Source organism: Triturus cristatus, chromosome 3_1 (assembly GCF_964204655.1).
Source record: "Triturus cristatus chromosome 3_1, aTriCri1.1, whole genome shotgun sequence".
Taxonomy (NCBI): domain Eukaryota; kingdom Metazoa; phylum Chordata; class Amphibia; order Caudata; family Salamandridae; genus Triturus; species Triturus cristatus.
This window is the reverse complement of record NC_140583.1, coordinates 490,364,790-490,390,840: the sequence shown is the minus strand read 5'-3', so window position 1 is coordinate 490,390,840 and position 26,051 is coordinate 490,364,790. Positions and strand designations below refer to the sequence as shown.

The 26,051-nt window shown below is 48.3% G+C and overlaps 1 protein-coding gene across 17 annotated transcripts in view; it reads left to right on the top strand.

Moving 5' to 3' along the window:
- PPIP5K1 (diphosphoinositol pentakisphosphate kinase 1) overlaps window positions 1-26,051 on the top strand; it is a 1,768,598-nt gene that overhangs the window by 926,515 nt on the left and 816,032 nt on the right. For all 17 annotated transcript variants that reach the window (XM_085644342.1, XM_085644333.1, XM_085644343.1 and 14 more), the window contains one exon: window positions 1,048-1,133. In XM_085644342.1, coding sequence (XP_085500468.1) covers window positions 1,048-1,133 — 86 coding nt within the window. The remainder of the gene's footprint in view (window positions 1-1,047; window positions 1,134-26,051) is intronic.

Sequence of the window (26,051 nt, the reverse complement as noted above, 5' to 3'; positions counted from 1 at the left end):
GGGATAGCGACACATGCAATAGATGCGGACAAGATAAAGCAGATTTCTTGCATCTGGCATGGGATCGTGCAGAGATCATACTATACTGGAACACGGTACTAGAGGCGCTAGGACGCATGACCATCACAGCAATCGCACAAACTCCTGTAGTTACACTGTTGGGCTACACACCAGATATACCCTCAGCATACCAACTATTCAAATGCACTGAGCCTTCTACTAGCTAAGCAGAGGGTGGCGTGCAGATGGGGTAGAGGGAGGGCACCCAAATTTAAGGATTGGATCGGCAACCTTCTCCAATGGCAAGAACAGACACTGATATATGCGGAACTACTGCCCACAGTGTCAAGCCCCAGGGATATTTGTGACCCGCTGCACACCTACCTACTCGCAAACCCGGAGGCCACCAGAGATACTGTGAGACCCCCAGTGATTAGACCAAACGCACCAGGGGACACTACACCCGTAACATACGCATTCAGAATACGTGTCCTCTTCCCCCCCACAGGATAGCAGCTAATAATAGCATAATGTGTGCTCCATAAAATTTGCAGCTAGTGGACATCAGACGAACATACCCCCTGCAATACATCGCTAGTGCAGCGGATGCTGGCCCGCCCCGCCATTACACACACTTTGTAAAGACTTTATCCCGAGCGATGAACTCACCAAAATAGAAGACACATGCAGGTACTTATTTTACATATGTTACTGTTCACAAGATTCTTTGGAATGTGGACTTCCATATTTATAATGTAAGCTAATGTACATTTCACTTTTTGTAATGTGAATGCCTCACATGTATAATGCAAGCTAATGTTCATGGAACTCTTTGTAATCTGAGTATCCTACATCTCCAATGTTTGCTGGCTTGCAGAAATGTTAATAAAATATATATATATATATATATATATATATAGTTTTGGTTACTTTAGTGGTTGATGGGACAATCTGTTGGTCAAAAGCAACATCTATACATAATGTGCTTCTAAAGATGACCTGGTAAAATCATAAATCTTGACACCTCTTCTATTTATTTTCTGACAGGTATGGGCATTTTTCTGGCATTAACAGGAAGGTGCAGTTGACCTATCTGCCTCGTGGACAGCCAAAGGCCTCGAGTGAAGAAGAAGGTACTGTAGAGCAAACAAAGCCGCTGTTTTGATGATTTTATTTTGTTTCATCTTGAAATTATTTTGAGAGATGTTCATAATTGATAATTCAGCCTGGTATCCGCCTATGTATCTTATCTCAAGTTCTTTGCAGGATTGGTGTTTGAATATTTGCATTCCGGTACAGCCAGACTGTTTACTTGGTGGCGGTTCCCTTTCATTCCATAAACCTGATTACCTTTTTTACAGATGTCCAGTTCATTGGAACATATTTTATTCGTATCATAAACATTTATCACGTGGTTGCCAAGTTCCACAGTGATTATCGATATGAATGGAAAATAAAATTTTTACAATTATAGTCAGGGCTTTGGTTATGTTCATTAATCTTAATCTTTTTTTTTTATATAACTTTTTATTTGCAAAAATAAACTTGTTGGTCATTGCACACAGGGATTCACAGTGTTTACAGTGTTACATCCACAGATTCTTATACAAACATACCACTTCTGATGTCATAGTACATAAGATGGTAGCAATACATAAAACACTAAGGCGTTAATGGTTCGTCAAGGGAAGGGATCAAGGGAGGTTCACAAAGGCTGCCACGGTACTCATTCCATTTCGACCAGATTGCCGCCCATTTTCGGGGACCACCTCGGTCCACGTAAACTGTCTTCTCTTGCAGCATGCACCAGTCCATGTCTTTCTTCCATGCACTGAGCGTTGGAGGTGTTCCCGCTCCCCACAGACGTGCTATATTGCGTTTTGCAATTACCTGTCCAAGAGTCGCCCATATTCTACCTTTTGCGGACAAGTCTGTGGGCTCCCATATGTTCAAGAGGCACCTTTTAATATCGGGTCGCAAGTCAACCCCCCAGACAGTATGCATACAGTTGTGCACCCGCTTCCAGAAGTCTTGTATTAGATGGCACTCCCATAGTATGTGAAGGAACGTCCCCACCTCCCCACACTGTCTCCTACAAAGCCTGCCTTCACTCCTGCCCATCAAAACTAATCTTGTACCAGAGATGTAAACTCTGTGTAATATTTTCAGTTGTATTAGCCTCAGTTTTGCTGCTATTGCTACTTCTTTGGGGGAAGAAAGTGCCTCTCTCCATTCTTCGTCATCAATCTCAAGACTGTCAGTCTCCCACTTTCTCCTAAGTGCAAGTAAGGGGTCAGGGGTGTGGTGTATAAGTTTTTTATATGTGAGGGAGATAGCCTTCTCCGGTAGATGGCCGTCCAGCAGTCTGTCCTCTAGGGGGGAGGACTCCAGGAGCGTCGCTCTGGGTGGAATGTTAGCTTCTAGTGAGTGCCTGATCTGTATGTATCGGAAGTACTCAGTTTGCGCTAAGTCATATATTTGCTGTAGTGAGGCAAATGTCACCATACCATTGGGCCCTCATAGATCTTTTATACGGGAGACTCCTATCAGATCCCAGTTGCGAAACCCTTTTGTACGACCCAGTGTACTCAACCTTTCGGAGACCCAGAGCGGGGTAGCCAAAGTGAGTTTGTCAGCCCATCCCAGTTTGCGGCTCACAATATGCCAGAGTTGAACAGAGTGCTTTGTAGGTGTCCTGTGAGGGGATATTTGTTAGATTTAGAGTAAAGCACCGCCTCAAAGTTCCCACCTGGGAGGAGCCACCTGTCCATCCCATACCCGGGATCATCAACACCACTGTTTATGGCCGAAAGGTGTGCTGCCCAGTAGTATTTCTGAATGTCCGGAAGAGCTATACCCCCATCGTACCACACCAGTGTAAGTTTCTGTAGTGATATGAGTGGCGTTCCGGCCCACAACAGGTCCCTTTGGGTGGCCTCAATATCTGCAAAATACTTTTGAGGGTTAAATCTGGGTAGTTTTGGAGAGCATATAAAAACCGCGGTAGCACCATCATCTTGAAAAGAGCTGCCCGACCCAGTAGGGACAGCGGGAGCCTCTTCCAAATGGCGGTGTCTCTTTTGAACCTTTGCAGAGGGGGTAAGAGATTCCTCTCGTATTGAGTCGTCACGTCCATGGAGATAAAGATTCCAAGGTACGTGAACCCCTCTGTGGCCATCTTAATCGGGCAATCGCGCTGTATTGAAGGGGGGGGGGGCGCCATGTAGGACGTATATCAATGATTTCCCCCAGTTGATGCTGTAACCAGAGTTTCTCCCGAAACTGGTGAAAATGTCTAGAGCAACTCTAAGGGATTTGGTGGGTGAGTCGAGGTACAAGAGGATGTCGTCTGCATAGAGCGAAATCTGGTCCTCCCACCCATCTGCCCATCTGAGCCCCCGTAGTGAGAGGTTTTGTCGTATCCAGGCCGCAAGAGGTTCCAGGGAGAGGGCAAAAAGCAGGGGTGAGAGGGGGCAGCCCTGTCACATCCCTCTTTCCAGTGTGAAAATCTCTGAGATCTTATTGTTCACCACCACCTGGGCTAATGGCTCAGTGTAGAGGAAGCGCACCCACCCAATAAAATTAGGACCAAAGTCCATCGTCTTGAGGACTGCCATCATATAAGGCCATTCGAGCGTGTCGAATGCCATAGTGGCATCCAACGGGACTACAACCGCGCCCTCCTGGATCGTGTGGCATTGTCCTAACACTCCATGGAGTCGTCGTAGGTTGAGCGCGGTGTTGCGGTGCGGCATAAAGCCCGATTGGTCTGGGTGGATCAGTTTGGTAAGTATCAGCTTGATCCTATTTGCGAGTAGCTCCGCGAGGATTTTGGGTTCAGCGTTTAATAATGATATTGGCCTGTAAGAGGTGCACAGCTCTCTGGGTTTCCCTTCTTTAGGGATGGCCACTAATGTGGCGATGCGCTGGTCTCTCTGTAGTTTCCCCAGAATTTTACTGTCCTCGAACATATTTTTTAGGTGTTGACCCAGGCAATTGGGTTTGAGCTTGTACAGCTCAATAGGGAGACTGTTGGGTCCTAGGGCTTTCCCAGGCCGGAGTTCATGGATTGCCCTGGCCAGCTCCCCAGCGGTAAGCGCACCGTCCAAAGTCTCTCGGGAGTCGCCAGAAAGGGTGGGCAGCTTAATATCGGCCAAAAGCGCTGAGGAATCCTCCTCCGGCCGCTCCGACCCCCTGCTGTATACTCTTTTGAAATTTGCTGCAAACTCGCCAACTATCTCCTGAGGTTCAGTGAGGAGGGCGCCCGATTCGGTCTGAAGCTCAGACATCACTCTCTGCGCTTTCTGCTTTTTATCTAACCAGGCTATTAATTTGCCCGCTTTGTCCCCTTGGTCATACAATCGCCGTCCCTGTTTCTTGCTAGGTTTTTAACGGCGTTGGTGGCTAGTGCCTTGTATTCAGCCGCTTTGAGCTGCATTTGATGCAGAGCCCCCGGATTCCCGTCAACTTGCGCTGCCCCCTCCAGAGCGAGAAGGCCACGCTCAATGGTAAGCATTTGCATCTCCTTTTCTCTGCGTTGTCCGGCAATTGTGGAGGGCTTCACCCCTCAGTACGGTTTTAAATGCTTCCCAAAGGCCAGCAGGGGATTCCACCGTCCCAACGTTTTCTTGGAAGTATTGGTCCATCGAGCGGGTGATCTTCTTCTTGCTCTCAGGATTGTGAAGGAGCCAGGAGTTTATGGGCGCAACACAGCCTACCTTCTGTTCCCCAATAGTTAGGTGTGCCCATATGGGGGAGTGGTCAGAAATACCCCGTGCCAGATGTTTGATCCCTCGAATGGTAGAGTCATGCTGCAGAGGTGTAAGGATGTAGTCTATCCTTGAAAAAGTGTGAGGTGGTCCTGAGAAGAATGTGTACTGCTGTAGATTTGGGTGGCGCATACGCCAGAGGTCCACTAATCCGAATCCCTCCAGGAGATTGAAGAGCCACATGAGCCCCGCCGCAAGATCTCGGGGTGGGTGCCTATCCAGTCCTCCTGATACTACTGCATTGAAGTTCCCACCCAGAAGAAGTTGGCCCTCAGGAAGGGAAAGGAGAAGTCCACCCAGATCATGATATGACTGGGTTTGGAGACCCGGGGGATATAAACCGTCACCAAGTTGAGTATACGTCCCTCCCACCTCCCCGAGAGCACCGCATAGCGCCCCATCGGGTCAGTCTCCGAGTGTTCAATGACAAATGGAAAGTTACGGCGCAACAAAATGCCCACCCCGCGGGACCCCGAAGTGAAGCCGGCATGTGTTGCCAGTGTATAGCCCCATCTATTGAGTGTGTGACAGGTGTTGCCGATAAGGTGCGTTTCTTGCAAGAGGACAACATCTGGGAGGTGCCGTTTAACAAATTGGAGAACTATACTCCTCTTGAGCTTGTCACCCAACCCGTTGACGTTCCAACTATGGATTTTAAGACTCTTATCTCACCTTGTAGCCATCGCTGGAAGTTATCCCAGTACGCAATCTGTAGCTGCTGCAACACCGCACCAGCGCACAAATACATTCCCTGCATGACCAACTCAAGCCCTCTCCCGTCCCCGCCAAACATTACCAACCATCAGTAAATAACAATGAAACTGCTGTCCCCCTGCCTCCACACCTCCCTGCTGCCCTGCAACGTAGGTTTACAACGACCCACATCCCCAACTAGCAGAGCGCCTTTCGCCCCAGAAAAGGTGAAAGAGTTAAGAACCCTCCCCCTGAAAAACTGTTAGGTGGGGAGTGCGCTGGCACCAACTCCAGCCGCAGAACGCCTTTCCCCATACATTTCATAGCTTATCAAGCACATGCACACACATTTCGAATAAATCCATATGGCACCCTCAGTTCCATCCCGCCCCCCACCAGATGCCTTTATCAATGTCCCATGGCCGGCCGGGCCAGTCTGCCCGTGAAGTGCAGATAATCAAAGTCAGGGAGTGTCTCCAGCCCTACCTGTTTAGATCTGGCCCATTTCAGGCATGGAGAGCACGCCGCCCTCCTGGTTGGCACCGCCCTGGGAAGTCCATACCCCCAATAACATAGGAAAGATTTATACATTACAGTACAGCCTGCAGAAGTCAGTAAATGCAGTCTCTCCACTCAGTGTGAGTCCACTAGCATCTCTGAGTGCCGCCCATGTCAGGGCTATGAGATCTCGATCGCCATGAGTGCTGACTCGTTCTGTCGATGTCGGATCGTCCATCCAATGAGCCCCGTGACTTGGCCCGGGTGTCTCGCCACTCGTCCCCGGTAGTAGTCGCCGACGCCTGCAATGGTCCTCCGTCTATCCAGTCCTGCAACTCCGATGGCGTAGTGAAGAAGAGGGGTTTGCCGCCGGCAATTATTTTTAGCTTTGCTGGGAAGAACATCATGTATTTAATACCTTTTCCCCGAAGTGCCGCTTTCACCCCATCAAAGGAGCGCCGTTCCCGTTGCACTTTGAGCATAAAATCTGGGAAGAACCTGATTGTTGCGTTCTCATATTGTAGGTCTCCCATCTGTCTGGCGGCCTGCAAGATGGCGTCCCGATCCCTATAGTTGAGTATTTTCGCAATGATGGTCCTCGGTGGAGCTCCTGGCTTGGGCTTGGGGATCGGCGAGCGGTGAGCCCTCTCGACAGTGAACATAGTAGAGAGCCGTTTCGGTTTCAAGCAGGTGAGGATCAAATCTTCAAGGAAGAGGTCCATACTAGGCCCTTCCAAACCTTCTGGAACGCCCACTACGCGAATGTTGTTCCGCGGGGTCCTCCCTTACTGGTCCTCGAACTTCAAGGCTACCTGGCGGTGCTGGTGTACAAGTTCGTTAACCCTCTGCTCGAGCTTCTTGGAGGAGGCCTGGAGCTCCCGGATGTCCGTCTCATTGGTCCTGGCCTTGTCCGACGTCTTGTTGAGATCGGCGCGTAAAAGGTTCATCTCAATTGACATCTTGTCGATTTTTGTCTCGAGGGTGGTCCCTAGATTTTAGATGGCGCCATTATGCCTCGGTCTGAGGGGCCCACATCGGGACCGCATATTTGTCGAGTTTGTTCGTCTGGGCCGCTGCAGCACCCTTAGGTTTCATTCTGCGGTCTCCCTCGTCTAGGCCGCCACCAGCTGGGCTTTACGGAGGTCCTGTGATGCCGTCCCGTGAAGGCTACGCAGGTGCGTACAAATGGTAATCTTCAGGCCGTCCTGCCGTCACTGTGCCGCACACCTCCGTGATCCCCTCTGTCACCCAGCAGGATCTCCGTCGCTTTTACTGGTGGGCTTGAGGCCTTAACTCCTCAGTCACGAGCGTGCGCCATGCGGCAGCCGGGGCCTCCTTTCCCTGTCTCTGGCCCCCAGTCCATACTCGGGCCAGCCAGAGAGGGATACTGGATGTGTTCTCTCTTGGCCCCTTCCTGCCACGAGGGGCCATGCGCCCAGATTACTCTGCAGCCAGGAATTTTCGCTTCTGGGTGAGGCCTAGCTCCCTCCCGTGTCACGGGCAACCCCACACTCCTTATCGCCTCCGCCCCTGGATCTTCCGGCTTATGGGGCACTGGAGGCCCACCTCTGGCAGTTCTTCACGAAGCCTTAATTATTAAGGGGCTCTTCCTCCCCCAGGGAGGGCCGGTCAGGCAGTAGGCAGCCGGAGCACAGGGGGAGGAGGGTCCCACGCAGGCGGGGACCGTCGCAGATCAGATGCTCCCGAGGCATAATGTAGCGGAGCTCACATTCGGCCTCCAACGCGGCCTCCACTCCGCAGCAGTCTTCAGGTCTTACAGGGCCTAGCCACAAGCTGCCAATGTCTCCCTCTGCTGCATTTAGGGCCACGGCTTACTGCGCGATCCCTTTCCTGTAGTGTGGTAGGGTTGGTGGGGGCGCTGAGGCCCGGCCCCACTCCTGGGAGTAGGCGACCCCGCAAGTTTCAATTCCGTGCCACCGCGGAGGTGGCAGATGGGAGTGTCTGTCCTCCGGCTCACAGGCCCTCCAGGCCGCCGCCCTGTGTACCAGGCAAGTCGCGATAACGGAGGCGCCTCAAGCCTCCGAGCTGCAGTATCAGGTGCCACCTACTAGTTTCACACTCACAGGGGCCGCGGCTCGCTGTGTGACCCCCATCAAGCACTGTGGTGGGGTTGGTGGGGGCGCCGAGGCCCGGCCGCGCTCCCGAGAGCAGGTGCCGCCGCAGGCCTAATAATACTGATAATCCACATTTGTAAAGCGCAAACAATCACCCGTAAGGGTCTCTAGGCGCTGGGGGCCGTCGGGAAGATTAAGCAAGCTATTGCCCAGAGTCACATGGTGCTGGGCTAATATGCCGCCGCCGCTGGGGATCGAACCGTGATCCCCAGATTCCGGAGTCAGTCACCCTGGCCGTGGCGCCGCCGGGATGTTGCGTAGGCGGCAGAGGGGAGCCCCTGTCACCCGGCCCCCAGGCTCTCTCGCCGCCGCCTCAAGCACTGGGCACGCCGCGATAACGGAGGCGTCCCAGAGCCTCCGAGTTTCAGAACTTGGTGCCGCTTACTCTCTCGAGGTCTTCCCACCTCTCTTATCTGCTGCCTGAGGATTATATACGAATTTTTAGGGGATTTGGGGCTTTACTCCGGCGGTGATCCCTGCTAGGTGGCCATCTTCGCTGGTGCCAAGCCACGCCCCCCTATTAATCTTAATCTTGAAAGGTTTCTATTGTATATTCAGTACATCATGTGTAACCATTAACAAACTGTTTTCTGTTTCAGTCATAACCATTTATAGCAATAAATCGAAGAGCACAAATGTATACATTTTTCTTACATTTAGCATGTGTGTAGACAAAAAGTGTTTCCTTACGCAGGTGTAATAATATGGTCAATGTCACAAAAACAGTGTGCTTTTCAATGCTAGTCTTTCCTATGCATACCATTGCAATCTGGTTCTGGTTCTGGAGCCTATTTGGGTAATTGGAAATAAATCAAGGGTTCTGTTCTAACAATTTTTTTGTGAGTTGACTGAAGACTGATGGCTGGAAATAGCGTTCTGCTGAGGCATTCAGCTTATTATGTCCATCCTTTGACCACGTGTTATATCTTCATATCCAACGCACTGTGTGACAAATGTAGTGAGGGCAGACCTATTAAACTTAAAGATCCAGATTAGTACACTAAAAAAAGGAAACGAATGACTATATGAATAATGATGTGGCACTAGTTAAATCGGATAATGAATTTTCAGAGTATTCAAGGGAATGGCCAGAAAGGCAAAACATCTCCCATGTTGGACCATGGCTTCAACGATGCTACACTAGTAAAACTTGACCCTATTCAATCCTTGAATCCATTAGTACTATTACCTTTCTGTTTTTTTCACCCATCTGTCCATCAATTATTTCACCCTCCCATCCATAGGTCCATCCTTCCTCCCTCCATCCAGCCGCTATTAAAATAAAGGAAAATACAAAATTCACAAACTACATAGTCCCCTTGAGGTGGGGGTTGTAGCGTTCCCTCCATCCAGTGGTAGGGCTCCCTTTCTCCCTCCATTCTTTAATCCCTTTACCCTTCCATGCATCTACGCACCCTTCAGGCCATCCTTTCTCATTTCCATCGATCAGTATTTCACTCTGCATTCATCCTTTTACCATTCCATCCACCCTTTCACCTTTCCATTGTTTTATCGATTCACCCAATCCATCCAACCCTCTATCCCTCCTCTCACCCTTCCATTCCTCCTGTCACATCTGTCTATCTCTCCACTCACCATTCAATCTATCCATTTTCAATGTTTCACCCTTCTATCCATCTCTTCATCCCTTTTGTTAAACTGCCATTCCCGCACTCTTGCAGCCATCCTTTCATCTATCTTTTTCCCCTTGTATTGATGCATCCTTACACCTATCACTGTTCTGCACCCTTCCGTATATATCTATCTTTCACCCTTTCATTCACTCAACCTTCCTTCTTTCTACTTTTCCGTCCCAATCCTTCCTTCCTTTCTTCCACCCTCCCTTCTTTGCTTACACTCTTCCTTATTCCATATCGTTCCTTCACCCTCCCTTCCTTCTACCTTTTTCTACTTCCTTTACCTTTGCTTTCACCCTTTCTTCCTTTCACCCTTCAGTTCTTTCTACTTCTGCATTTCTCTCTACACATCTGTCTTGTTTGATTTGCGGATCTTTCACCACAGGGCAAACATAGGCGTACACTAGGCACATTTTCTTTTCCTGTGACTGTTGCCCTCTTTGGCATTGTGATAAAGTGCCCTCTTTCTGCATGGTTGCCCCCACTTTTTGCTGAACTGCTGATGTGCTTTGACTGAGTGTGCCCTGGGCTCCTGCTAATCAGGTACCGAGGGCCTATGTTCTTTCCCTAAAACTGCATTGAAACCCAAACCCAACTGGCATCTCTGGCCACAGGTCAGCCCCTGGTAAATGGTATCACAGGTGCCCAGGGCCCTGTGACCAGGGAAAGCCTCTAAGGGCTAAAGCACTTATTGTGCCACCCTTAGAGGTCCTCTACCTTTACACTCACACACTTTTGTAAGCTGAGTGTCTTGGTGCAGAACAAAGTGAAGAGTCGACATGGCACACATCCCTGTGTGCCATGCCTCCAACACACTGCTCTGGCATACATCTGTCACCCCTCTAGCTGGGTGCCCTATACCAGTGGTGAGGGTACAGGTGCATGAGCCCTGTTCCCCTACAGTGTCTAAGTCTATTCTTAGACATTGTAAGTGCAGTGCTGCCATTAAGAGTATATGGTGCTGGTAGTTTGTCATTATAAACTCCACAGCACCATGATGACTACACTGAAAACTGAGAAGTTTGGTATCAAACTTCTCAGCACATTAAACCCACACTGATGTCAGTGTGGGATTTAATGAAAAATGCACTCAGAGGGTATCTTAGAGATGTCACAGTTGAGGGCAGTCAAAAGTTCTCTGATAATCAACGACCCACATCAAAAGACAACATGATAAATTGAACTCAGTGTAGACTAAAAATAGGTCATTTTAAAATTTCATTTCTTTAATGGAAATTATTAAAAAACATTTCTAAACAATAATTATGTCTGTAAATAAGTCCGAACATGTTTGACATAAAATTAACACACAATGATTTTTTCAGGATCTACTCATAAACAAACAAATTAACACCATCCGATTAGTGTGAAAAGCTAAATCGGACAGTCAAAGAAAATGATACAATGAATGATATAATATAATCAAAGAAACAGAATAAAAAATTGTGGTTGCTGTATGATGGATCTTCGAGATGCCTCCTAAAAACCAACCTACCATTAGTGTCCAGGCTGAGTGGCTGCTTTCAGCTGTCACCACCAGACATGTTTCTGGACCCCTGGGTCAAGAGCCTGCTGCTCTTGGGGGCCTGAAACAATGCACATCCTGGGACGAGGTGCCAAGCCTTGTGTGAGCTTTCCCAGGCCACCTGCTGCTTTCAGCAACTGGTCCACACTGGTTCTGACCCCTACTTTGGGCGGGAGAACCGGCGGGAAAAACAAGTGAGGTGTGCCAACCTCTGCCAACTCCACCCCTCAGGTGGTGGAGGCGAGGTGAAGCACAACTCCCAGTCCCCGCCATCTTGCAGATGGGGGGACTCAGCCAACCAGATGAAAGCATATGCCCCCACCCACTATAGGGTGGCATAATAGGGGGTGTATCCACCTCAAGGAAGGGACCTATCGGTCCCAACCTTTACTTACCTGTAACGCCCCTAAATCTAATATTTAGAGGGCACCCCGAACCTTGCTTCCTCAGACAAGAAACCAGAAGAAGAAAAGATGAAGAATGACCGAACAGCCGTGCCGAAGCTAACAAGATGAGGACGCCTACTGACTTGGCCCCAACCCTACTGGCCGGTCACCACCTCGAACCTGCAGAAGTGAAACCCCGGTGTGTCCAGCAGCCAGCAGTCTTTAGAACCCTGAGGACCTGCCCTGCCTTCAAAAGAAAAGACCCTGTCTCCCGTGAACACCAGATTTGTTCACCAACAGACTCCAGCTCCAGCAGGATCCGCGAGTCTGCACCTGATGCCTACGACCCGAGTTCGAGTGGCCCAACACCAAGAGGAGGTCTCCTGGCGATCCTGACCCGAGATCTGGTGATCCCTGACCTGCCTCAAGGCTCCAGCTTATACCTACAGCCTCAAACCGGAAGGTCCCCCCAACCGTGACCAGGAGCTGGTGAGAAGACCCAACCCTGAAAGGCACCCCTGCACCCGACGCCCCACGGCCTTGGGTGGCCCAACCAACGGTGCCTAACCAACCCTCAACATCCCAACTTACCACTGCAAGTGGTAGCACCCAGATGACCTTCGTCCCCGAACCTGTTATGTGTTTGCAAACCGGAGACTCACCATTGAAAGCTACAGACCGCCCGATGCCAAAACAGCACTCTGCACCCGGCTGCCCCAGTATCACTGAGGGTGCACCTTTTGTGCTGGCTTAAACCCCCATTTTTCCCGAGCTTAAGTCCAGGAGCTTTGCTCCCAAAACCCAGTGGCCTGCTCGTAAGCAGCCACGAACCGGAGGCCCCCTAGCCACAATTGGTTAACATTGGGCCTCAGCACTCTGCACCCGGCTGCCCTAGTGCCGCTGAGGGTGTAATAAGAGGGCATCCTTGACCCTGGTGGGACCCCGAGTCTAACCCCAGAATACCAACTCCCACAACAAAGTACTTGCCTGTTAACCGATTACCCTATTTTCCTCCATAGGATAACATTGACAGTTTTTCTGTGAAAAGTTTCCAAGTGTGGAGTTGGAAAATCTATGAAAACCTTTAAAACTGTAACTAAATATCAAAAACGCTTTTACTTACCTGTTTACAGGAAATGTCTCAGAGCAGTATCTAGGTGTACTGCACTGTGTAAGAAAAGTAATCTGTAAAGTAATGTACTTGACATTCTACTAAAAAGCCTATACAAAGTATATGTACTGTATTCTCAAAAGCATTGCCTTATCAGTAACTCTACTGTAATCCAAAGAAAGTGCATATACAGTTGCAATTCAAACTGTTTACAAACTGCATTACTACTGTAAAGTATGTTTTGCTTACCTGTGCCAGGCTTTCTTGGTTTTAGAGAATAAAATAACTAAAAGAATATTTTTATACAAAACCAATTGGTCTGAAGTTCAGTTTTGAGTGTGTGATATCATTTGCTGATTGAGTGTGTACAACAAATGCTTAACACTACCCTCTGATTCAGCCTTACTGCCCGACCACACTACCACAAATGTAGAATAAGGTGGTATCCTCTTTTTTCTCTGCCTACCTTTGGGGTTCCACTGGACTCTGTGCACACTATACCTCACTTTGGTATAGTATATTCAGAGCCAGCTTCCTACAGGTATTATTTATTTACGGGGGTGCCCCCCAGACCTGGTGCCCCTGTTACTCTTCCCACACTGCCGATGTGCATTTCACCACCTGCAATGTTGTTTATTTACGTGGTGCAATGTAAAGCCCGTCAGCAGGAATGATGCGCTCCTCGCCTGCGAGACATATTGCATATAAAACATTTCTAAAAGTGACTCTAAGCCCCGCCCCTCATTTCCATTGGATAGTGTCAGCGTTTATGGTATACGCTGGCTTTCCATTGGAAAGGAGGGTTTTTGGTTGCCGCCCTGTCCGTTTTTGGGACGGCCCCTCTGGACACCATTGCCTGCTTCACGGCTGTCGTGAAGACTTTTCTTATCTGCTTGTTTATTTAACAAGCAGATAAGAGAAGTCTTCACGATAGCTGTGAAGCAGGCACAGAGCGAAGAGGCGCACAGGGTCACCGGGAGGACAGGGGGATCCCGGCAGACTGTGTTTTTCTGCAGAGGCAGCAGCGTGTGGGTTCTCTGTGAAACGTGATTTTTTTTTATCTAACTTTGCTTGTTCAAACATGTTTCTCCCGGTGGAAGGCCGGGATGATGATTAATAAGAACGGTAATGTACTGAAAAATACCCTCGGTGCAGCTGTAGAAAACACTGCTTAATCTCACCTTTATTGCAAGAACTTCGTCTGCTACCAAGACTGGCACTTAATCAAAGCACTGCCTCCTCCGGAGCTTGCAGGGCTGTAAAGAACAGCACTGCGCCAATATTAAACTCTGTGTGTCAAAAACTACAATCTATTACAGCCTCCACAGCAGTGTAATTCATATTGAGGGCAGAGCGGGAGCTGACCTGGGACGCCTGAAGCGGGGGGTGCGGTGGAACATACCTGTGACTGACCGGCCTAGAGAGAAATGGTACTGCCCGGTGCTTCCGTGCCGCCTCTTTCAAATGCACCACAGTTGAGCCGCAGTGTGCCCTTCTAGCACCAGGAGGCTTTCCCGTCATGCTGTGTGAAATTCTAGAGCGCTCTCCTTTTTCATGGTTCAAATCAAATGCATTTATTTATTATAATGATTCCAATTAACTGGCCGCACGATGCGATCATGAAATTCAGTTACTCCCCCTTTTTTATTTCCCTTCCCCCACCGACGACAGAGCAAGCTTACAAAACCATGTTAACTGCGCTAGCTAATAACACGGAGCAGGTCACCCCAAGTTTATTAAGGGAACAAGGACAGGCTGGATGGTTCTCAAATCTTGCAGACACTTGAAGCAAGGAGAGGAACTGTATTTATGGCACCCATTTTGTCTCGAGGAGCTTTGTGGTTCATGCGTGGGAGTTGGAAATCTTCTCCGTCCCTATTCTGTGCCACAGGCAAGCCTTGCACGTTTATTCCCATACAGGAGTAACGTTTTCAGGGCTATACTTTGCTGTTCCTTGTTTTTCTCCTTCTTCCCGACTGCAGCCACCTTCCGCCATGCACTCTTAATGCACAGATGTGCCCCGTGCAAGGCAACTCCTTCGGGCCGCCCTGGGTGTGGTGCGTGCTGCCACCCCTAGAACTTGAGTCAACTATTAAACCTAGGGGTGTTGTGCATCAAAATGCACCCCCTTTCAGCAGCCCTTCTTGCTAAGCAGACACCCCTGCCCCCAAGAGCCCCTCCACAGGGTCTGATTGGGATTAAAAATCAGCCTGGACACGCGCTAAAAACAAGCATTTGCAATGTAATAGGTTTCACATTTATGCAAGTGTAAGCTATTGGCATTGTAAATGACAAAGCCTTTTATTTATGTTTCAAAAAACAAAACAAACCTAAAAGGCATTGTTATTTGCAATGTCAATAGCTCAAACTCTCGTAAATGCGAGACCTATTGCATTGCAAATGCTTGTTCGTTCTTACTGTTCTCTCTCCTACCCACTCAGTTTGAAACTCCATTTCCTGTTTGGTCTATTTTGACATTATCTTTCTCTGTATCTAATATTGTACTTGGAAGCCCTCTGCTGGAACTGCTCAACTCTCCCATGGTATTCCCTTACAGTGTTATTAAAGAGGTTTTGATTACAAGTTTTGATGTAAAGAGAAGCGGCTCATTAAAATCTTGTCGGCATTTTAATGTGATCCTACTTCGTAGCTCTTTGGGCCTAGTGGCAACTGCTGAAGTCATGGTATCCCATTGCCACTGAGTGTATTTATTGAAATGCCCTTTGGCAAAGTCTACATTGTGATGACATTATGTAAAATAGGAATTGAGGAGTATAAAAGTGCTATAGGTTTACAAACTTGAAATCTCTGGTGCTAGACACTTCGTCCCCAGTTACATAGTGGCCATATTTAAGTATTGGGGTACCCTGTGGCGGGAAATAATGCATTTGTAGGATGTGCAGCTGTAGCTGAGCTCGGACATTACAACTTGTTTTTCTTCAAAGAAGTTTAAAGTCACAGGATGTAGTGAGACTCCTCCCTTAGTCTGCAATGTACATGAGCACCTACTCGGCCTTGTCCACGAAGAGCTCTAAGACTAACAGATGTGTTTGTAGCTTTTTTCGGGGCCAGCTGTGTACTCTTTGAGACTGAAAACCTGGAAGACAATCACACTGACCTTCTCTGCCGTCAAGACTCAATGTCTTGTGATTGGGCCTTCCCCAAACCTTATAAAAGCACCTTAATTTTTCAGGGCATTGCTTTGTGCACTGCATAATCTAAGGAGGTGATGGAATGTACACCCCAACAATTCTGCTTGAGGTGCAACATTAATTACTCTTGGTTGGACCAAGACAACATTTGCAACCTTTGCCTCTCCTCTGACCATGACGACAACTCCTGCAAGTCCTGCCTGTGCTTTGACTGCAAAAGACACTGAGGTATCGAAAAGAGTTATTAGGTATACAGGAAGATGCAGTAGCAACCTTCATCTGAGACACGGGACATCTTTGGTTAACACGACCCTCTCCACATCAAGGAGGAAGAAGAAAGCCCATCCGGAGTCTTAGTTGCTCTACCAACTGGAAGCCTGAAGAAGCTGTCATCTAGCACTTCCGAAGAGAACCAAGACCGAAACTCCTTTGCATCAAAACCAGCCGGCCCTCACACAAAGGAAACTCCTTTGAGTATGACACCTGCCCAACAAGAACGGGAATGAAATCCCACATCTGAAATGCCCCGAGGCTGAAGCAGAGTATCGATCCAGTAGGATTCGGGTATTGGGCCCCAAACAGGATAGAAGTAGGCAACTGCGTACTGGCGCATGACTGCCATTGAGCACCGGCTACCACAGTGAAATGACTTACGAGCCGGCCAGGCCCCCTTCAAAGGGCATCGAGTTGCGACAGCTGTCAACTCCCACTCAACCCAAAGGTGCCAAATATCATCTGTCTTAGCCAAAGTAGACACCAACATGCCTATGAAACTGAGCGCCAAGTCAGCACAGGGAGTTCCTATGACACCAATATCGGAGGAAGTGGAGACACCCATCCTCCAGAAGCTGGTGGAAGAACTACTAAAAATAACTTTTCAACAATCCAGAAAGTAGGAAAATCGCTGCCCGGAATGACTGCCATATGCAAAAGAAACAATTGATGGACGGAATGCTGGACAATGCAAACATTCACCCCCAGTCACAAGGATCTGGTTTAAATCCATCATTCTTTTGCTCACCACACCACCCCAGTTTGGACCCGGCCAAATGCAAATCAATTTTGACCTTGTTCCTTGTGGGAACAGTCCAGCCCAAACTGCCAAGCCATGTCCTCTCTGGACCGGAAACGAACATCCTGGGACCGGTTTCCGGGCATCACCCTTTATCAGCCAGGTTAGCTAGAATCCAGTGGTGTAGTGAGCACGGGACCCACGTCTGGGCATACTCTTACTACTTAGGGCGACATATGCAAAAGAAACAATTGATGGGCGGAATGCTGGACAATGCAAACATTCACCCCCAGTCACAAGGATCTGGGTTAAATCCATCAATCTTTTGCTCACTACACCACCCCAGTTTGGACCCAGCCATATGCAAATCAGTCTTGACCCTGTTCCTTGTGGGATCAGTCCGGCCCGAACTGCCAAGCCAGGTCCTCCCTGGACCGTAAACAAGCATCCTAGTACTGGTTTCAGGGCATCACCCTTCATCAGCCAGGCTAGCTTGAATCCAGTGGTGTAGTGAGCACGGGACCCACGTCTGGGCATACCCTTCCCACTTAGGGCGACATATGCAAAAGAAAAAATTGATGGACCGAATGCTGGACAATGCAAACATTCACCCCCAGTCACAAGGTTCTGGCTCAAATCCATCATTCAGTTTCGGGCTGGACTGTCCCCATTGGGCGCAGGGTCAAGACTGATTTAGATATATGTCTGGGTCCAAACTGGAATGGCATGGTGAGCAAAAAAACGATGGATTTAGGCCAAGATCTCTGTACTGGGGTGAATGTATGACATTGTTCTGCTTTCCTGTCCATCAACTGTTCTTTTTGCATTTGTCACACCGAGTGGGACGGGTATGCCCAGACATGGGTCCCATGCTCTCCATGCCACTAGAGTCAAGCTATCCTGGCTGATGAAGGCTGAAAGCCTGAAACCGGTTCTAAGATGCTTGTTTCCAGTCCAGGGAGGACCTGCCCTGGCAGTTCGGGCTGGACTGTTCCCATTGGGCGCAGGGTCAAAACTGATTTGCATATGGCTGGGTCCAAACTGGAATGGCGTGGTGAGCAACAAAACGATGGCTTTAGGCCCAGATCTCTGTACTGGGGTGAATATATGAGTTGCTCTGTTTGCATTTGTCACCCCGAGTGGGACGGGTATGCCCAGACGTGGGTCCCGTGCTCTCCATGCCACTGGAGTCAAGCTATCCTGGCTGATGAGGGCTGACCTCCCGAAACCAGTCCTAGGATGCTTGTTTCCAGTCCAGGGAGGACGTGGCCTGGCAGTTTGTGTGAGAAAGTGCCATCTTTCTTGCATGGTATGCCCCACTTTTTGCTGAATTGCTGATGTACTTTGACTGGGTGTGCCCTGGGCTCATGCCTATCAGGTACCCAGGGCCTGTGTTCCTTCCCTAAAACTGCATGAAGCCTAAACCCAATTGGCATCTCTGGCTACATGTCAGCCACTGGTAAATGGTACCCTAGGTACCCAGGGCCTTGTGATTAGAGAAGGCCCCTAAGGCCTGCAGCACTTATTGTGCCTCCCTTAGAGGCCCTGTACCCTGACACACACACACTGCCTTTGCAGGCTGAGTGTCTTGGTGCAGAACAAAACAGAGTCTCGACATGGCACACATCCCTGTGTGCCATGCCCACATACAAACTGCACTGGCATACCTCAGTCACCCCTCTAGCTGGGTGCACTATGCCAGTGGTGTGGGTACAGGTGCATGGGCCCTGTACCCCTACAGTACCCAGGTCAATTCCTGGGCATTGTAAGTGCAGTGCTGCCATTAAGAGTATATGGTGCTGGGAGGTCGTCAACACGAACTCCACAGCACCATGATGGCTACACTGAAGACTGAGAGGTTTGGTATCAAACTTCTCAGCACATTAAACACCGATGCCAGTGTGGGATTTAATGTAAGATGCACGACAGAGGGCAACTTAGAGTTGCCCCCTGAACCTAACCTACAATCCACGTCCTGTCTGAGAGGCTGCCTAGGCTGCCACACAGCAGACATGTTGCTGGACCCCTGGGTAGAGAGCCATCCGCTCTCTTGGGCCTGCAACAATGCACATCCTGGGCAAGGTGCTAGGTCTCCTCCCACAGGATGGGCAGGGGAAGCTTCAAAGGCATGCCGCCTTTGTGAGCTTCTCCAGGCCACTTGCTGTACTCAGCAACTGGCCCCCACCAGTACTGACCCCCACTCTGGCTGGAAGACTGGCGGGAAACCCCAAGGGAGGAAAGGGGGTGTGCCAGCCTCTAGCAACCCCACCCCTCAGGTGGGGGAGGCGAGGTGAAGCACATCTCCGGGCTCTCGCCATCTTGAAGATGGGGAGCTCTGCCCAATCAGGACTAGGCTCCTGCCCCCCTCCCACTGGAGAGTGGCAGGATAGAGGGTGTACCCACCCCAGGGAAGGGACCCATTGGTCCCTGCCCTTTACCTACCTGTAACGCCCCTAAATTTAGTATTTAGGGGCACCCTGAACCTTCCTTCCTCAGATCCCGAATCCGAAACAAGCAAGAAGAACAAGAAGAAAGAAGACCTGCCGTGCAGCTGCTGACAAGAGGACGACACCAACTGACTTGGCCCCAGCCCTACAGGCCTGTCGACCCTCGAACCTGCTCCTGCTAAAACCCGGCATCTCCAGTGGTCTGCAACCTCGAAAACCCCGGAGGACCTGACTGTCTCGTGACTCTAAAAGACTGGGACTCCCATGAGCAGTGGTTCTGCTCAAAGCAAGTAACAAGCCCCTGGTGCCCACCAGGAACCGCGACTCCTGCACACTCTGCACCCGCCAAGTCTGGCCTGTGCCTGAGTGGACAAAGACCCCGAGGATGTCCCCCCGGCGAATGTGACCAAGAATCCAGCACCCAAGGACACACCTCAACGCTCCTGACGACGCCTGCAGCCTCAGAACCAGGGACCCCTCCAACCTCGACTAGCTGAGGGTAAGATTTCCCGACGCAGAAAGACACCCCGGAGCCCTGGGGCCCCCGGTGCCCAGCTCCTGGAGATACCACAGCACCTCCTCAACATCCCTTGATTTAGATACTTTTTCCCGGTTCAGGTGGGTGAGATGTTGGAGAAGATTAGAAAAAAGTGAGAGATAGCAAAATCAATGTGTGACTTACAAACTGCCACTTCAGAGAGGTGCTTTTCACAAGTAGCAACCTAGGGCCTAAACTACACCTCTCGGTCACCAGTACCTTTCTTTCATAGTAAGTAGACAAGGCTACCAATTCAAAATCCTACCCTTTAGTGTCTCCATTTTTTTGTTTGAATATCTTTATTAGTACATTTTCCTGCATAATTTCCTGTTACAGCATGGTTATTATCCAGCATCAACAAGCAACACTTTCCATATAACATTACTTGGTCTCTGACTCTGTGAAAATAAGGCGTCAGCATACACTACCCTTTAGAGTCTCCATGGCTCGTAGGGTGTTCATGAACTGTCTGGCAATGGTGGCTGTGCATCTACACAGGGACAGCATTCATGTCTTTCCATACCTCGATGACTGGCTGATCAAGAACAGTAGGAGACAACAATGCCTGGCGTACACGTTTCGCAGACAGATTTTGCTCACTGATGGGAATACTAGCACTGATTGGCCGTTTGAAGTCACAACACAGTAAAAATACTGATGATATGTGCAAAACACAGATTATATGGCACTTGTCTGTGTGTTGGAAAAAGTATACCTGAGTTTTTTATTGTTGTTTCGATTGGAAGATCAGTACTTGAACAATAAGCATGTGGAAGATCGTAATTCACGCTCTAATCTCTGCATGAGACAAATTCATAAGTGATTAGTATAAACTTTAGAATGTACTGTGTTTTTTTTCGATATTTATGATTGTATTTCTAGGGCTTTTTAGAGTTCATGAAAAATGTCCACTTTTTGAATCAAATTGTGAGTTAAAAACTTCTTTATTGGTAAAGATTGTGCACTGAATGAAGTCACAGTGGGTTATTTAGAATTTCTCCAGAGGGGCACCCAAATTGTGTGGATTAGGTTAACACATGGTCCTGAGGAATTGCCACAGATCCGTTGAGACTATCAAAGGCAAGAAACATGCCGACCTGAAATAAGAATATTGGGAAAATTGCTCTCCCAGATATTCCCCTGCTATATTAACCTTTAATAGGGCCCCTGGAATAATTTAATTTTATAAGGGATCTCTAATTAATTTTAGTAGTCACATTTACCAATCTACCCTTCTCGGTTGATAGACCATCCTTACACATCATTGGGAGGTTCCTAAGTTCGACTGAACTTAAGGTAGGTCAGAATCAAAAAGATCTCCATGAAAGACACCCCCCTTTTAGGGGGCTGGTTGGCATGGCAGTGCCAGCCCAACGAGGACCTAAGCCTGATAATGAAGCATGCCACCCTAGAGTGGGTGAGGGCTCTTGCTCTGTAACATGAACACATCACTTAGGACCTTAGTTGAGGTCCCTGACATAGCAAAGACACTGCACACTTTATAATATGATTGAGATAAGGGGAGAGTATGTGCTGGACATCAAATTACTCCTTTTCACTCCATTGATTATTATTAGCCCACACTTAGATTGTGGTGTCACTAATGCACAGTCTAGGGTACCTCATAAATGATTTTAAAAAAATCCCAGATTCAGTCCCAAAATAATCAGCCCTTCCTGGGCTCAGTGTTAAATGCTGGTACAGGAAAAGTGCTCAGAGAGTGATGGCATTTCAGAAGCTGCTGCATCTTTTTCCATTCAGTTCATCCACTTGCTGTGAGAACTCTGATGAAGCACTTTGGTATGATGGCTTTTTGACAGTAATTTTGCTACACTCCGTATTACACATGTCCACTCCAAGAGTGCCTCGCAAGGCAGTGGTCACAAGTGGAGAGTCATTGGGAAGATCTATTGTAGATAAAGGCCAGCACTTAACGCTCACTTCAGTGGTCCACCCATTTTCGCTGACAGATCACTCTCTCGGTTGGATGCACCTCTTAAAAATATTGCTGTTCAGTGCACCTGAATCCTTAAACATAATGGTCAACATATAAACTACTTGGAACTACTGGCCATCCGTTTTGCCCTCATAACTTTCTTCAAGCTTGTCCAAGGCAAAATAGTCCTCATAAATGCAGATAACATGATGACCATGTGAAAACAGACTGGCACTCACTACCCTAGCTTTGTGCACTGGCACAGATCTGGCCCTGGGCAATCCACAACGAGGTCCACCTTTTAGCAGAGCACTTGCTAGGGTGGATAACAAGTCTGCAGACCTGCTAAGCATTAACAAATTCACAAGTCTGAACTCCGACCCAAAAGTCCTATACAGATACTTCCAGTAGTGAAGGACCCCCAGCCATTGACCTCTTCTCTACTCCAGAAAGTGCAAAATGTCTAAGCTTCACCTTCAGTTACTACACCCACAGTTCTTCAACAATGCATTATGGGCGAACTGCTCAAGGATATTTGCTTACACTTTTCCTCCTCTCCCACTCATCACATACACGGTGAAAAAATGTGTAAAGTGTCCATTGTCTTTATCAAATTGGCCCCAGCATGGGCCATACATTCCTCATCCCTGTTACTCAGTGGTCCTGGAGTGTTTATCGGTCCCAACGAGAAATTACTGATCATGTTGAGCATTGTCAAACACTAGGACAACCAAATCAGGTACACAGATTGCAACCAAGGCAACCTAGTCTGGCACCCGAAGTCTTAGAGTTAGGTTGCCTAAGCCTTCCTGAGGTGTGTATGGCCATACTGCATAACGCTCATAGCCCTATTACATGTGCATGTTATGCAGCCAAATGGAGGGGATTTGTCATGTATTGAATATCAAGACAGCTAGACCGCTTCAAGACAAGTGTCCTAGAAATCATCTACTACCTTTTAACCCCTACAAAAGGCAGGTCTTGCATATATTTCAATATACCGTCTTCAAGCTGCTGTTGCAGCATTCATGCAAAATAGAAAACACTCACCTCTCTTTAAAATTCCTGTGTTTAAGGTGTTCATGGAGGAGCTCAAAAGGGTAATACCCTTAACCACTTTAGCCTCTGTTTGGTACCTTCACGTAGTTCTCACTAAGCTTGTGTCTGTCCTTTGAACCCCTACAGTCTTTCAACCTGCAGTTTCTATATTCGAAAGTGACTTTAGTCAGAATAAGTGTGAGAAAGTGCCTCTTTTGACATGGCTAGCCCACACTTTTTGCCTGGAAATGATGTGGTTTCGATTGTAGTGCACAGAGTCCCTGCCAACCAGGTTCACTGTGCCAGTGCTTCTTCCCTAAAACTATACCACAATTGGCAACTTGAGCTCACTGTAAGTCCCTAGTAAATGGTACTTTTGGTACCTAGGGCATGAGAACTGAATAAGGTCCCCTACGGACCCCTTACCAAGGCCCTGCCACTGCAGCTTGCATGCCTTAGTGCAGTGAAAAACGACAGTCAATATGGCACACTGCCTGTATGCTATGCCAACCAGCACTGACTAAGGTATTGGTAAGTCACCCCCCTAGAAGACCTTTCAAGCCCTAAGGCATTGTGCACTATGTTTCACATGTGGGCATAGCTGCATGAGCAGATAGGCCCCTACAATATTTAAGTCGATTCCATAATATTGTAAGTGCAAGGGAAGCCATAGAGAGTAAATGGGCTGGAAACTCAACAACTTGATTTCCCTAGCACCATGATGCTTCACTGAACCCAGGAGTGTTAATACCAAACAACTCCTTTTAATAAACCAACACTAACGCCAGTTTTGGATTTATTAAAACATGTACTCAGAGGGCACCCTAGAAGTGCCACCTTAACAACTACCTACCCTGCTGTGGTCTCAGACTGATTTAAGGCAGTCTGCCCCCCCTTACCACACACTTATGTTTCTGGCCCTCGGGGTCGAGAGTCTCTGCTCTCTGAGGCCAGAAACAAAGCACATCCTAGCCAGAGGTGTCACACCTCCTCACCCAGGATGAACACAGTGCTCGAGAAGGAAGCTTCAAAGGCCTGCCGCCTTTGTAAAGCGACCCCAGCCTCTGCTGCTAGCAGCAGATGGCCTGCCCCAATTTTGGCAGAAGAACCAGTGGGAAAACTTAGGAAGAATAGGAGGTGTGCCCCCCTTCGCCAACTCCACCATCAGGTGCTAGAGGCAAGGTAAAGCACACTTTTCAGTGCCCACCATCTTGAAGACGGTTGGGACTTATCCAATCGGGGCTAGGGTGGCATAATAGTGAGTGTAGATACACCAGGTAAGGAACCCATTGGTTCCTACTTGTTACTCCCCTGTAACACCCCTAAATCTAGTATTCTGGTGGCTCCGTCAGACCCTGAAATCAGATTTCGACAACCTACGAAGAAGAGACATGCAGCATCAAAGACTGAAGACACCAATTGACCTGGACCCAGCCCTACAGGCCTGTCTGTAGCCCTCAAAGACCCTGCTGAAGAAGAGCGCCTCACAAATCTGCAAACTCAAGAACCCTGGGAGGACTGCCTGCCTAAAATAAAGACTCCCAATCTTCCGTGGACAGTTGACCTGTCCAGAAGAAGCAACCTGCACAGAAAAAGAACTCATCCTTAAGGAACCGCAAACTCTCCTCCGTATCCACCTCTGCACCTGATTAACATTGGGCACCCAACGCTGTGTTGGCACTCTGCAACCGGCTGCCCCTGTGCCGCCAAGGGTGTAATTTGATGCTGCCTTGTGGCCCCTCTTGTACTTAACTTAACTTAACTCCAAGAGATTGACCCCTCACACCGCTTTACTCACCTGTGAGCAGCGTGACTTTGAGTACCCCCCAGTCTTCATTAGTTAACATTGGGTGCTGAATCTTGAATTTGACCTCTGCACCCGCCTCCCCGTGCACCACTGGTGGTGCACTCTTAGAACTGATTTGAACCCTGCCTGGTGTTCACCAAAGATCCCGAAGACTGAATCTGTAAGTTGAGTACTTACCTGCAAAAACTGCATTCTTGTTTTCCCACCATAGGTTAACATTACAAAGCGTGAAAATTGTCCACTTTTTAAATTATAAAGTATTTTTCCTGAAAACGTACTTACCTTTTTGCGAACACCTTGGTCTTAAAATAAATCTTGAAAGAAGCGTATTTTTCTAAAATTGGTGTAGATCACTTTTATGATTCCTGTGTCATTTATTAGTCACTGTGTCTATACCAAATGTCTTACACTCCTCTGTGTTAGGCATAAGGCTGCTCGCCCACACTACAGCAAATAGAGCACTTTGGGTTTACATTGATCCCGTCCTCTGCTGGGAGAATCACTGGACTATGAGCATGAATAAACACTTAGTGGTATACCATATACAGAGCCAGCTTCCTACATTAATCTGATCAGACATATTAGTGAGCTACAAGCACTCACTAAGAACAATTCATTCAGGTGCACAAGTCCAGGGTGGTATTTGGAAGTAATCCAAAGTTTTTGCCTAAGTAATCTCACCTTTCCACATCAGCCAGACTATTGAGCTGCCCATTTACAACGCTCTACTTTGTAGACATACTAGCCTCTATGGTTGGCCAAGTGGTATCGAGAACATTGCCCCAAACATCTGCATCATCTGCCCACTAGTCCCTGATTTAGGATGAAACTGATTTACAGTTGATGCAAAGCATGTGTATCTGAAGCCACACATTCTACAAATGACAAATTTTATTCTGTGAGCATCTTGGTGTAGTGTCTAGTGCTGCAGATTCATGTGTCCGCATTTTCTGATGAAACTGGCAATGATGAAAAACAATTTGTAATGTCCGAGTCTACCATTAGATGGTAGGAGTATGCAGAGCTTTTGAATGCACACTATATGCTACGAACAGATGCTTCCAACATAAGTAATATTGTGTTTCTGGATGGTATCCCCACCTGTAAATCCAGCCGTCACACGGATTTGGTGGTGGAATGGTAAATAACACGCAGACCTGGATTTATCAGCTCCAAATCTGCAAGCGTTGTCCCCATACCAAGTACAAATATACTATTTACCATCTGCCTTGAGCAGGTGGCAAGTGGATGCAGGTGGGTCTGTGTGGGTCGTGGTGAGGTTGTCTAGGGCGTCTTGGGCACAGAAGAAGTTCCTTCTCATGCCAAAGAAGGGGGATGAGGGCCACCGGTGGAGCCCGAACTTTGTG